Raw genomic sequence first — 14,848 nt, forward strand, 5'->3', positions numbered from 1 at the left:
TCTGCATTGTTCTTTGCATCATAATTTGTTTAAGCAGTGAAACTTTTCACAGTTGTAAAGATCTCATGTCTCTATTTCTATGCCCACACTGTAGTCAAAGGGAAATTTTACCATCTAATCACCTTTTTCTGCCTTATTTTTATGATAATAATAAACTTTCTAGGGGATGCCAGTGCTTCCACTCCATCAAAACTGTGAGAAAGTGTGGAAATATTTTTGGGTAACTAGCACAATTTTTTCAGCAAAGCCACACTAATTTAGCCTTTAGTCCAAAAAGACTGGAATTCAGACCGCATCATTCAATAATGAGCTGTTCATTCCATACTAATGTGCATCAGTGATGTATTTCACGGTACACATATTTTTAGTGCTGATATATCCACAAGCACTGTGTTTCTCATTAGATACCGGGTGAAAAAAATTCTTTTTTCATTTCTTGCCAGTAATTCTTTTCACTGTGCATGCTTGTGTAGGCTCAAGGATTATGGATATATTCATCTCTGTTAAATCCTTTACATATCAGCACTAAATGTCACTCAGGCTCACTCCTGTCTTTTAGTCACTGCGTGTAGAACTGCATTAAATATCCAGTCACGTCAGATCCCCTCTCCATACCCCAGGCAGGCCTGCTTTTTTTTATATGATTGGCAGTCTCATGTGAGGAGATTCTAGGGGAGTGAGACCTGACTAATAACCTCGCTGCTCAATAAATTGTTAGCTGAAATATAAATATGCAAATATTTCTTTACTTCTTTAATGAAATATATAATCAACATTGATATGGATTTTTCCTTATATCCACCACTTTTCTCCACTCTCTAGGATGCCACAATTACCTTGTAAAGACTTGCTATAATTTAAGCTGACATCTCACTGTATTTTTACAATTCATTGTTTGATACATTTAACTTGATTGAATGACAAGATGAAGCTGAATAATTAACTGTGTACAATAGCCAGTTACCACGTTCAGTACAACACTGCTGTTAAAACCAGACCCTATTATGAGGACAGACTACTGAAATGCTCAACCTGTCTGTTTAATAATGCTATTGCACTACTGAACATCTTCCTAAACTGCAGAAGTCTCATAGATTCAGTCTTTATTGAGACACCTTTCATATAATTATCAGTAAATAGCCATAATCACGAATTAGTTCACCAGTTAAATAAGATGAAAGTATTCCCAGTGATATTGAGATTTAATTGTGCTATACCAAGGTTACAGTTTTAAACGGATTACTCACTTTAAGCGGAGCAAATGTGACTAACACTAAGTTCACCTTCGCCTGTCAGTGAGGAGGTGTAAGATTTCTTCCCCCATAAAATTGCTGTTGTGACTTTATTACATTATATAAGTCCATTAAAATAAAATCCCTGGAATGATTGGGTACAAGAGTAGGGGAACTGCAATAAACAGTATACCACTACTTATTTCTGATAAAATAATGAAATATGTATTATAAGTAAAAATAAAAATACTTCACTGTTCTGGTTGATTTTGCCTCATTAACAGGATTGTAATGCTTAGGAATGACCATTTCCCATTCTCTTGCTTTGTACACTGCTGTGATGTGGTTAACTTTCAGATTTAATTACATTTCTTAAATGAAAGACATAATTATTTCATTAAAAGGTAGAAGACATTTAGGCATTGAGGTAGCGTTTGTGAAATTGACTCTGTATCTCCTTAAAAACCTCAACCAAAGTAGAGATCTTCTTTGAGCTATTACCTAAATATTCCATCAACCTTTTGATTAATGTATTTTATCATAAGAAAGGTCCGAATGGTCTATAGTTGTTCACTCCTTGTGTAATTTAGACATTTACTAATAGCCACTTTTGAAATCAGAATATTCCACAGTATTAAGACCTAAATGCAGTTTCTGTTACCATTAGGTGGCACAATTTCTAAATTTCCAAACCACTCCAATCCTGTCTGGTCTGCTCAGGGTGCACTTTAACCATGGCAAGACGCTGAACTCTGAGCTCCTGTCCACATAATATAGATAACGAACACATGGCTTCAGAACTAACAGTTAATCTATAACACACTCAAATACACAGGCTAGACTAGAGAGATATTTCAAACTGAGAAGGCATAAAGAAAGACTTGGTTGCAGTATCAGTGAAATATAACTTGCTGTTGAATGACAAAATTAGGTAAACCTTTGTAATCTCATCTGACATATGCACTGAGTGACTTAAAGCACGTCTGATTTCACTGAACCTGTTTGCTCCACTTGTCAGTGAGCATGATGCCTGGTTCCAAACACTCCACTGGAGCAGATAAATGCATTTATATAAGGGTGTGGGGTCGGCCTTTGGGTATTAGATTATTTTTAGCTTGCCCCGGTCCCTCTCCAGCACATTCTACATAGAAGAGGGAAGGGGGGAACTAGAACATACAAAATGCACATTAGCATACACAGGCTAAGCTCATACCACAAACCAATGCAAATTATATGTACCACAAATGAAATATGTGAACTCATAAGGTGTATTTCTCTAATGCTTGCTGTAAAGACTTCAAATCTACTCTATATGTTTTGGAAATAGATCACTGTTCAAGCTGCAGTAGGCCTAATATTTTTCAGAAGGGTAGATCTGTATGAATTGAGTGGGTGTTAGTTAATTTACATATAAGCTTTTAAAATTATTCTGAGTCCTGGAGCCAAAATGCTAATTTGAAAACATATGTAACCACATGCAAATTTTAGGATGCAAACTGGTTGTGTAAAACATGCTGAGGTCTCCAATGTGCGTAGGTTTTTGGTTGTCTCAAGCTGAAACCCTTGGTTGAACATGACTTACTAAGTGCTTTACCAATGCATGAAAAAGTTCTCACAGTGTAGATGTAGCGAGGCACATTTCACTTTGATTCATGCCTGCAACTCTGGAAATAATGAACACTGCTACTGCATTAAATACAGAGCTGTCTCAGTAAAGTTGCTAATCTACAGAGTACAATAGCATTTGTTGACTGTCATTTTAAATGCTCATTTTTGTGGTTTCCACACAGTATTTTCAGAGTCAGCTCATTAAAAAGGTCGATCAAAATGAAAATTTACTATATGGTACTTTTCAGTGTTGACTGAAATGTAACATGTAAACTGATCTGATTCTTTTGTCTAGGGCTTGGCTCTGGGTGTCTGATGAATGTTATCAGATTCAATCCTCTCATTGTGAACTTGTGATTAACCCGATGAGGTAAAATAATGATGAGGCAGTTCAGTGGCCAGTGGCATTAGATTAGGTGCAACCTAGACCTTACTAGCTAATCTCCTATTTAACACACCATACATGTTGAGTTTGGCCTTTTCCTGATCTGTGACCTTAAGACCACTGAGTGAAGCCAAAAGGCAGAGGGTTTACAGGAGGCCTTGTCAGCACAAACATGTAAGCAAAGCAACTTCAGACGACACATTATATCACCTGTGGAACAAATACAGTTCATTGCACACAGACTAACAAGCTTTGCAGGACATTAACACTTTAATTTAATTTAATCTTTAATTGAAATTAATCCTTAATTAATTTAATTAATCAGTTTTTCAGCCAATGTGCTGATCTTTTCTCTTGTTCCATGAAGGAGACATACCATTAACACAATGTTCAATTCTACAAAAGATTTAATATGACATTTTATAGTAGCACATGCACAGAGAAATTAGGATCAAATTCACCTTGCATGTAAATGATTGTATTGTTGTTCTATAAATAATTATCCTATTTATAAATCTCATATGTGAACTGCATGCAGCAGACACATACTGTACATACATTCCACTGCATGTTCACTGGTAGTTGGCTCACCAGAGCAGACCTGTCAGAGATAACAGTGTGAGCCTCCACATACACTCACAGGGTCGAGGGCAGGGATGGAGACATGCAAGTGAAGGAGGGATGGCTGATTAAAAGTGAAGGGTCATGGTCTTTCTGGTAAATGTCACCCACTCAGGAAGAGAGCGATTTGATCCCTTGCTCCGGCTCTCTTTCAGTGTCTGTCTGAGGCTTGTGAGAAGGTCAAAGTTAGATGAGCAAGCTCACTTCATATTGCTTTCTCTGAAGACTGATCTGATGTGACCAATCAGAACTGTTTCCTTTTTAGATTCTTTAATATAGTTCTAAAAAACATTAAATAAGAATGCAATTTTGTGTATGTAATGTATAAAAATTATTTATAAGGCATGTGATTTGCAATTCTTTATCCTCTGCTGGATGTTCTTCTGAAGTATGCTGAATTGAAATTAAGTAGGCCTACGTCATCAGAACTTATTGAAATGTAAATTGATCTTATATTAATTATAACAATTATAGTTATTCAGACTAGATATACTCTAGATGTGATTTTACATCTGCAGCAGAAGTGCACAACTCATGTTTGGAACATCCAGGTCAGATGATTTTCCTGTCCAATCACACCTCATACAACTCATTTAGTATTTGTAATAAAACAGGGAAACCACCTTACACTGCTGCACAGTCGGAAGTGTACACTACTCCCTATCCCTTAGTGCGTTTGGGTGCTCGCACCTGACTTGGGCTCTAATCTACCCATTGCTTCCCAGTTCCCATGAGAATTTAGCAGTAATTTTGATGAATAAAACTCCTTAACTAATGCACTGGTGGTTCGGACATAATCCTGGACTCTGGCCCTCCAGCACCGGGTATTTCTGATCCACAGCGTGACCTTGACATTATTAAGGGGCGGGGCGATTAGGGTGTTAAAGTCAGGGGGCGTGGCTTATTCCACCCCGCCAGAAATAAAGCTTGGCCGGTTGTGAACTTTCTCCCCACTCACACCAGTGCAGAGACAGACAGAGGCCTCTCACAGACGGTAACTAAATCTCCCACCTGCTCAGCAACAAGCCGAAATTACTTATTAAGCTAAACTGCGCGAATTTTAAGATGTTCATAGACATAGTTAGTTGCTTTGTTTTTTTTTTTCTGAAGCTTGAACTGACTAATAGTTGAAGACTCTTGTAGGCTGTAATCTTGGCTCTTCGCTTATGTTTGAACACAGTTATCTAATAGTTACATTTGTTGTCTAAGATAAACGGATTTTTTTTTTGCCCTTAAAGTCATGCTACTTTTATTCACACTTGCTTTTAGGTGAAACTAAGGTTTATTCTGCTGTATACTGTTGTTTTCCGCTTGGTGAACTTGCCTTGGTGCTCCACGCCTCCTCAGCGCGCTGTACTTTAACTCTGACCTCCATCACTGTTACTGCAGCGACAATGAACTTAACCGAACCGCCTACCAGAGTGTCCGAGCAGTTCATCACACACTCAACTCGAGATCCTGTTAATGCGACATAAAACTGGCCATGTCACACTTCTGGTCTCTAATGTCTGATTTGCCTTTTCTTTTCAGAGGACAAGACCAAAGCGGACAAAATGGTTAAAGTCGGCATCAATGGGTAAGGCACTGAACTTGCAGTTTACTTATAGGCCTCTGGCAGGCTACAAGAGGGAGAAAACTCTGTCCCAAAGATGAACAGCTAATTGTGTGTGTCTGTGTGTGTCTGTGTGTGTCTGTGTGTGTCTGTGTGTGTCTGTGTGTGTGGTTTTTTTTAAATAAAACAATTAGGGCTATTTAATTTAACTTTTTTTAATTTATTTGCTTAACTACCTTTGGAATGATGGATGTGACTTATGCTTCTTTTTTGTGACTTTATATAACTGCATTTTGTTAAGTGTTAAAAGTAGTAAAATAGTTGTGGCAGGCTTGTGTTAATCTTCATAAGGAACTCTTATTCCAGCCTGGCAAAGCTGCAAAATCTGAAGAGGAACTGAAGTGCCTTATCACACATGTGGCTTACTTGTATTGGCCCTGTAGCACTGCACTAAAGTTGCCTTTCAGAAGTTAGTTTATGGAATTTTTGTTCCATAAATTGCCCTATTGGACCTGTTTTGATAGCTTTCAGGTGACGTGAGGAGCTGACTGCATTAGTCAGTCGCTGATTGCTTAAAAAAAGCAATCTGTTTGCAGTCTGTGCACCATGTCGTCAGTTTGACGTCAGGTAATGGCAAAGATTATCGCACAGCACACAACCCCTCTTTTTTGTTTGCTGAGGGTCAGTTTGCCTTTGAAACCTCCCCATACCCTCCTCTATAAGACGTGCCATGCTGAACGTGTGGGTGGGCACGACAGCCATATGACGGGAGTGTCTGAGGCAGCAGCTGTTCTGTGCTGAAACACCGCTCACATGAAGTATGATAAGAAATGTGAGCCCTCTACATAGCTCGGAGGTCACTGCCACATGCTCATACAGTAAAGCCTGACCAACAAGGCACCCAGATTATCTTGGGATGTCCTTTGATAGCTGTTCAGTGCCATAAGAATGTACTGGGGGGGGAAAACATGAACACAATGGCTCCTGCAGACAGCTATTGCTTCTGCATGCTTCAGGTGGTTGTAGGTTAAGATTTGGCCCTACAGACTTGCTGTTATGTTCTTTCTAGTTTCTAGATCGACATGTGCTTCGTGCGTGTCTCTTTTTTCTTTTCCTCCCCCAATTGTCTGATGTATTCCAATGTTAAACTGTAACTAGTTGTATAGGAAATGTTTCCCTCCCACTGCTACTCTAGGACAGGACTTTAATCTTTAGTCCAGTGTCCATTGTTGCTGATTTTCATGCAAATGAAATTCTCAGAAGTTATTCACAGCCTATCTTGTCGGACTCACTGATTGTTTCTCAGCCCTGGTTTGAACTCCCATGGGGCCCAGCAGAGGCTCACTTGGCACTGGAAGTAGTAAAGCACCCTACTGCAACTTAAAACCATGAGGCTGTGCTATTGTCATAAGACTAATCTTAACCTTTAGTAAAGTGATGTGTGTGGCATCTAGCATGTCAGGAACAGCTAAGTATGGGGTCTGAAGGTAAGAGTGGTATGAGCTGGTCCAATGGCTGGTTTGGAAAAAGATGGCACTAAGAAACTTTATTGATCCCACAGTGGGGAAATTCACTCATCACAGCAGCTCACACGGTTAAAGTGCAGGTATTAAAGACTAACGATAGGAAGAAAAAGTTAAATATATAAAATTGTATATTGTCACTTCTCTTGACTATGGAATGCTTCTGCCATCTAGTGGGTTGTAGAATATTGACAGTCTTGCACATGGGCTGTTGCAAGGGCTGTTGCAGATGTTAGGAAATACCCTGTAAGATTTGCAGATCTTTTTAAAAAAAAAAAAAAAGTCATCAGAACCCCTGTAGTAGCTGGATGCAGTGCAATGTTGAACTTTACCTCTGCCCATATTTGTGAATTTCTAATCAGTTTTTGGCAGTCCTACAAGTTCATGTTGCTGTTTCCAGGTTTTTTTTTTTTTTTTTAAATATGGGGTGATGTCATTTGTACCTGGCAATCCCTATCCTGCATTGTGCTCTTTAAGCACAGTGCAGGTGACTATCACTTGACTGTATATAGTATGATTAAAAAGGAACTTGAAGGCACAGACTTTGTCACAAAAAGCTCCTTTGTCACAACTCTGGTTATACTGTAATTATGTGAATGTTTAATGCCTTTGAGCAAATGCCAACTAGTAGATTTTCACTGTTTCCAATTATTGTAGTAATACTTAGTATCCACAATGCTTCAAGACCATTATCAGGATTTAATGTGGGGTAAAGTGTTGTGTGTGGGTTTTTTTTTTTTTTTTTTTAAATGTATAAATACTACACTGTATTTCCGTAAGTGTTTCTTCAGTCGGTCCTAGTGTAAATCTGTTCACTACTACAGTGTCGTGAGTACTGTCTGCATGAAGACTGGGAATATTCATGATGAATAAAAGGGTCAGCTTCAGGCAAACACACTGTCTCTCCCATCTACTGTGCATGCTCTGCTTAGTTTTAACTTGACGGACTTTGGTTCCTTAGCAAGTCAGCAAAGCCATGTTCTCCTCCATAGTCATTGTGCATTGAGTGCGAGTGGCAAACCCTAAGCACGCTTATGACCTCATTTCAGATTTGGCCGTATTGGGCGTCTGGTGACCCGTGCTGCCTTCCACTCCAAGAAGGTGGAGGTTGTGGCTATCAATGACCCCTTCATTGATCTGGATTACATGGTGAGTTTGTATTCAGTCCTTCTTACCTAGGTTGTAAATGGTTTAATTATAACTTCAAATTGGAATATGTAAGCAAAACACTTAAAGGAATCGATTAGATTTGTTTACCCTTTGATTTCTCTCTTGTCCTGCTCAATCATGTTTGTCTCGTCTTGTTTTTACCTGGACAGGTGTACATGTTCCAGTATGACTCCACCCATGGAAAGTTCAAGGGAGAGGTCAAGGCTGAGGGTGGCAAACTGGTCATTGATGGACATGTCATCACAGTTTTCAGCGAGTGAGTTGATTTGATTTTTTTAATACATGCATAGAGAATTCTGCCCATTGTCTTGTCTTGTCTTGTGGGATGTGGGTGGGTTTGTGCAGGTGTGGGTTTTTGGGGTTGGGGGGCAATGGGGGACATTGTCTCCAACTAACTCCTCATCCTTCCAGGAGGGACCCAGCCAACATTAAGTGGGGTGATGCTGGTGCTGAGTATGTTGTGGAATCCACTGGTGTCTTCACCACCATTGAGAAGGCCTCTGTAAGTAAATATGTACTTGAACTCCAACTTGAACCTGTATGTTCTTAAATACCCGAATCATGCTGTAGTCGAGATAATACAATTCCTGTGATTGATCCATGTACTTGGATCTCTCCTTAGGCTCACTTGAAAGGTGGTGCCAAGAGAGTCATCATCTCTGCACCCAGTGCTGATGCCCCAATGTTTGTCATGGGCGTCAACCATGAGAAATACGACAAGTCCCTTAAAGTAGTCAGGTAAAGATGCAGATGCGGCCAGTAGGGGGCATGCCTTTATCAGAGCTGTGGTTAATACTCGCAGCTTAGTAAATGCAGTGCACCTGTACATGAGAATAATAATATAATTTTAATAATAATTAAAAATGCTGCAGTTGGGTTGACTGGTATGTCCTTTCCTTTCTCCCTCTCCACAGCAATGCATCTTGCACTACCAACTGCCTGGCTCCTCTGGCCAAGGTCATCAATGATAACTTTGTCATCATTGAGGGTCTTATGGTAAGTGAATAGTCATTTTTCCATACTCCAAGAATTTTACTTTATCAGAACAGCCATGTGGTGACTCCTCAGGAACTCATCCTTTGTCCATTACCCCCTTTCCTGTGTTTCAATCTGGATTTTTAATTCCCCCTTGTAGAGCACTGTCCATGCTATCACAGCCACCCAGAAGACTGTTGATGGTCCTTCTGGTAAACTGTGGAGAGATGGCCGTGGTGCCAGCCAGAACATCATCCCAGCCTCTACTGGTGCTGCCAAGGCTGTGGGTAAAGTCATTCCTGAACTCAACGGGTCAGTTTCACCATACAACCATTTGTCATCCCAAATTCAGGATACCAGTGTTTGAATGGCCTTAAATTTAGTTCTTGACTTCTGTCTTAAGATGCTTTTTTTTCTCCCCCAAATCTGAAAAGGCAGTCTTAATTTCTTCAGCCATAACATTAAAAGCATTGATGGGTGAAGTGAAATACATTGAATCTTGTTACATTCACCCCTTGACAGGTGCCAGACATTAGGCAGCAAATGAACAGTCAGTTCTCAAAGTTGATGTGCTGGAAGCAGGAAAAATAGGCAAGCATAAGGGTCTTGGTGACTTTGACAAGCATCAAATTGTGATAGCTAGATGACTGGGTGAGAGCATCTCCAGAATGGCAGGTCTTTTAGTGTTCGTGGTATGCAGTGGTTAGTACCTACCAAATGTAGTATAAGGAAGGACAACTGTTGGACTGGCAACAGGGTCCTGGGTGCCCAAGGCTCATTGATGCGTGGGGGGGAGTGAAGGCTAGCCCATCTGGTAGCACAGAATTTTGTAAGTTAATGTTGGCTACAATAAAAGTGTCTAAAAACAGTGTGCATTGCAGCTTGCTGCAACTGGGGCTGTGTAGCTGCAGACCAGTAAGAGTGCCCATGCTGACCCCTGTCGACTGCTGAAAATGCCTACAATGGGCATGTGAGCATCAGAACTGGACCATGGAGCAATGGAAGAGTGTGGGCTGGTCTGAATCATGTCGTCTTTTACATTTAGAATTAGAATGCCTTTGTCATTGTACAGATGTACATCGAAAATTTTTGGCTCCCAGTACAAAGAGTGAACATGTGTGCACACATCAATACAGTGCAGTAAGTAAGGAATATATACAGCAAATGGTGCAAAACTAGGCATGTACAGCAAACAATGTCAACAAATGTCAAGGATTTGCTTGATTAAAGTCTCCCACTATAATGAAAATGCCATCAGGGTAGGAGATCTGCAATTTGTTGATGGTTGCCAACAAAACTTCCAGTGCCTGTTTGGTGTTGGCACTTGGTGGAATATATCGGCTCGGTGCACTGTGTGGCCTGCTGGCGCGGTAGCATCATCCGGGACCCTGAGTGGAGCCATGTCTCTGATAATTATTGGGGAGCAATCTCTTACTGTTTTCTTCATAGATATGATCAGTTCCAGTTCTTCCATTTTGTTTAGTGACCTGACATTTGTGAGGAAGACGCTAGGCAGCGCTGACTTAAGAGGCGCTCTCTTTAGCCTTGCTCGATGGCCTGCTCGACAGACCCGCTTTTGCCTGCGTTCCCTGTGCCGCCTTCTGCGTTTTCCACCTTCTTACCTTTACCTTATAAAGAGATGGCAACAGGATGCACTATAGGAAGAAGGCAAGCTGGTGGAGGCAGTGTGATGCTCTGGGCAGTATTCTGCTGGGGAAACCTTGGGTCCTGACCTTCATGTGGATGTTACTTTGACAAGTACCACCTACCTAAACATTGTTGCAGACCAAGTACACCCCTTCATGGCAACGGTATTCCCTAAAGGCAGTGGCCTCTTTCAGCAGGATAATTTTTCCACATCGCAAAAATTGTTCAGGAATGGTTTGAGGAACATGGCCATTCAAGGTGTTGACTTGGCCTCCAAATTCCCCAGATCTCAATCCAATTGAGCATCTGTGAGATGTGCTGGACAAAGACTGTTCCATGGAGGCCCCACCTCAGAACTTGCAGGACTTTATGGCCTGCTGCTAAAGTCTTGGTGCCAGATACCGCTGAACACCTCAATGGGTCCGAGCCATTTTGGCAGCATTAGGGGGACCTACACAATTAGGCAGGTGGTTTTAATGTTGTGGCTGATCGGTTTAAATTTTGCCCCCAGTTTGTGAAATTAAATGACATTAGTTAAATAATTTAAAGCACATCTCTTCAGTGAGGTTGGCTCTACTTGTGGTTTAGACATTAGTAAAGAGATCTGTTCTCCAGTTGTTTCTGTTACAAAGGTTCTAACCCTTCCCTTTTTGTTTCAGGAAGCTGACTGGTATGGCTTTCCGTGTCCCCACTCCCAACGTGTCAGTGGTTGACTTGACTGTCCGTTTGGAGAAGCCTGTGAGTAAATCACTGAGTGCCTGTGCCTGATGCACATTCATTTGTCCAATTTGAAATCTATAGTTGGGTCAAAGAATCATTTTCCATAATTTGACATTCTGGCAACATATTCATTATCTAAACTTCAGACATTAATTTTCGCTTCTTTTTTAGACATTTGAGAGGAAATGGCTGTAACAGTAATTCCTCACTTCCTTTTTGCTCTGCAGGCAAAATATGATGAAATCAAGAAGGTGGTAAAGGCTGCAGCTGAGGGCCCCATGAAGGGCATTCTGGGATACACAGACCACCAGGTAGGTGCCACATAATTCACCCTGATTTAAATATAATCTTGGACTAAATTTACCTAAAACCATGCTTAAAATGTTCAGCACTACATGTAAGCTGTGTATTCTGGCAGTCTGGTGTATAGGAATACTAAAGGTATAACACTGATAGATTGGTATAAATTCTCACGAAAAGCTGGTTTCCTATTAATAGGATTCTGTGGCATCAAGCATGTATTGTTGTAATCCTAGTTGCCAATAATATGAGGAACTTGCCAAATCGGTGTTGTCCAAGCTAAACTATTTCCAGTTAATGAAGACTAAGTGCTGTATTCTTTCATTGGCCATTTATTAGGCATGTGCGTGCTTGGCCTGGCTTCTCCTTGTTGACCCATTAAAGTATTAAAACATATCAAGATGTGTTGGTATGAGCATTTGTCAAATTTTGCCACTGAGTGAATTGTTTAGGTGTGAAAAGGAAATTGACAGTTTTCTAGTTTGTATGGAAACATTGACTGCATATTGCTGATATGCAGTCAGTGTTGCCTTGATTGCATCGATCACTCTTTACCTTTCTTGCTTTCTCACAGGTGGTGTCCACAGACTTCAATGGAGATTCTCACTCCTCCATCTTTGATGCAGGTGCTGGAATTGCCCTGAATGATCACTTTGTTAAGCTGGTGTCATGGTATGTACTGATGCTGTATGGTTAAGATTATTTTTTAATTTATTTATTTTTTTAAAAAACATGAATGTATGTGGTGATTGTTTCTTCCTTGTAGGTATGACAACGAGTTTGGCTACAGCAACCGTGTCTGTGACCTGATGGCCTACATGGCATCCAAGGAGTAAATGCCACCTATCTGACAACTTGGTTATTCTCCCAACTGACTACAAACTGCTTGAAGTGCCATGCTTTGTTGTAGACCAATTATTTTTTTATATGGGGGGGAAAAAGCCCTGTTCTGTTTGTGTGAGGCTTAATTCAAAATGAATTAAAATATTGAAGGCATCAGTCTGCAAAAACTTGTGATGGAATAAAAGTCCTCTGTGAGAGAACTGTTGACTTGTGGTGTGTCAAATGTAATTCAATAACTGTCAACATATTACTCATTAAATGTAGCTTTAGACTTTTAAACTTGAACCCCTCATCTCTGTCTGAGGAGCAGGAAATGGTCTGTGGTACATGGTGAAGAAGTGCTATAGCAGTGCTGGTTGAACCTTGTTTTCAAAGTAAAGCTGTGGACAAAAACTCCTAGTTTATAAATAAAATGCAGTAGCCTACCAGCTACTTGTAGGAAAGATCCATCCTGAAAGGCTTGCATATTAACCTTTAATGTTTTATATATTTTGTAATTATCAAGTTGGTTGATTCTTCACTTAGGCTAACTCTTTCCTACATTATCCAAAATGCTTTTGAATACCTGCTGAAAATGAATTTAGCCCTTGTTTTGTGTCTACTTAAAGGGAGCACTGCAGCAGTGCTTTAGTCCTTTTGTTTGTGTAGCTCTCACCTCACCTGTAGACTCTGCTCCAACAGATAAGCTTCAACTTTCATGCTCTTAATGCCAGTATTCTCGTCTTGTAGACTAACTAGCCAAGCTGAGTCTTGACCATAACTCACTGCAACTGTGCTACACTGCTTTCTGGAATTTGGAGTCCAATGTCACTGGAAAATCGTGAGAAGAGAGTGTGTGTGTGTGGGTGGGTTTTTTTTTTTTTTCTTTTTTCTCCTTCCCCCCTCTCAGATGCTAACAGTGAAACCTGACCATTATCTCTTATGGTTGAGGTTGCTGAAAATGTTTTTTTTCTCTTAAATGCCATTGCAACTGTGCTACCAATGATCACAATAATTGCCCCCTGTGATACACACACCACTGCTAACTTCTAACAGGACAATACTGTACCAACCAATAAATTAGTACCAGAATCACTTGGCACAAAAGTATTTTAGTATAAACATATTGTGTTTCAAGTTGGAGTTTCATTTTTAATTACCAGATTATTCTGTGGAAGTATTACACAGATCATGTGTGAAATCTGTGGAAAAATTACACAGATTATTCTGTGTAATGATTAAAGGAGAGGCTTTTGAGTGAAGCAGAAGCTTGTTCCTTTTCTTGTATTTCATGTTCAGGCATTTCTGGAATTTACAGTAGATATCCACATGGACTAGTGGTTTTCACTGAGCAATAGGGGCTAAAGTACATTGCTTAGGGGCACAAAAGAAGTGTCAGATCTAAATGTCAGGTGTAAGAATGGAATGTTCAAACCTTTCCAAACTTGTCCCAAAAATTTTTAGCATCCATAACAGGATATGCCCTTCCACACTGTACTGTGGCTTTTAAACACTAAGCCACTATGCAACATCGCTTACAATATAATCAAAATATAATAAATTGCATTTTAATTGTTATATCAACAATATATTACATCTCAGTTTTTGTATTGTTTTATGTGGTTTATTTTGTCTCCACAACTTTTGTTCTTTTTTTCTGTCTAGATAAATCGGCTTGTTATTAAATGATTTTGCTTTGCCTGACCACCACAGACCATCGCTGATCAGATGATCTTCCAGATGATGGGCCATTCTCTGCACAGCAGTGACAGACATGGTAGTGTGTGTGTTTCCGGTAGGCTATGAATGCATCAGATGAAGCAGCATTGCTGTTTCACAGGTCTCAGTGTGGGGTCTGTGAAGCATAACTAGGGGTGCAGTTTTTAAAATATTGTTACAGTGGTGGAAATCACAACCCACAATTACCAATTTATTGTTAAGTTCTTATATTTACTTGGCTATTTCACTGGCCACTTGAATTAAATGAATTTAATCTAAACCTCAACAACTCAAAAGCAAAGAAAAAAAGTCCAGGAATGAAAAACTCTATGACTCCAATGAATTATACAATGAAATATTACAGCTTGTTTTAAATTATTGAACTTTGTTATAAGAAATTCAACTTTGTTATAGGAAACTAAACACCTGTTCATACGTCATGGAGCACTCTCTAGCGCCAGTATCCCCCCCCCCCCCCCCCCCAATAAATAAATAAATAAATAAATAAATGCACTTGCGAACCACGGCTACGTCAATCTGTGGTTTACCGTAAGTACGCTTGTTACAGGGCTTT

At 39.9% G+C, this 14,848-nt stretch overlaps 1 protein-coding gene across 1 annotated transcript; it reads left to right on the forward strand.

Annotated features, from left to right (window-relative positions):
- Positions 1–4,726: 4,726 nt before the first annotated feature.
- On the forward strand, positions 4,727–12,776 carry gapdh (glyceraldehyde-3-phosphate dehydrogenase). The gene is made up of 12 exons (XM_026926330.3): positions 4,727–4,840; positions 5,377–5,422; positions 7,971–8,070; positions 8,241–8,347; positions 8,503–8,593; positions 8,714–8,829; positions 9,006–9,087; positions 9,227–9,378; positions 11,373–11,451; positions 11,661–11,744; positions 12,308–12,405; positions 12,500–12,776. Exons 2-12 carry the CDS (start codon positions 5,400–5,402, stop codon positions 12,567–12,569), a joined length of 1,002 nt encoding a protein of 333 aa, XP_026782131.1. The 5' UTR covers positions 4,727–4,840; positions 5,377–5,399; the 3' UTR covers positions 12,570–12,776.
- Positions 12,777–14,848: the final 2,072 nt, after the last annotated feature.

Source organism: Pangasianodon hypophthalmus, chromosome 1, assembly GCF_027358585.1.
Source record: "Pangasianodon hypophthalmus isolate fPanHyp1 chromosome 1, fPanHyp1.pri, whole genome shotgun sequence".
Lineage (NCBI taxonomy): Eukaryota > Metazoa > Chordata > Actinopteri > Siluriformes > Pangasiidae > Pangasianodon > Pangasianodon hypophthalmus.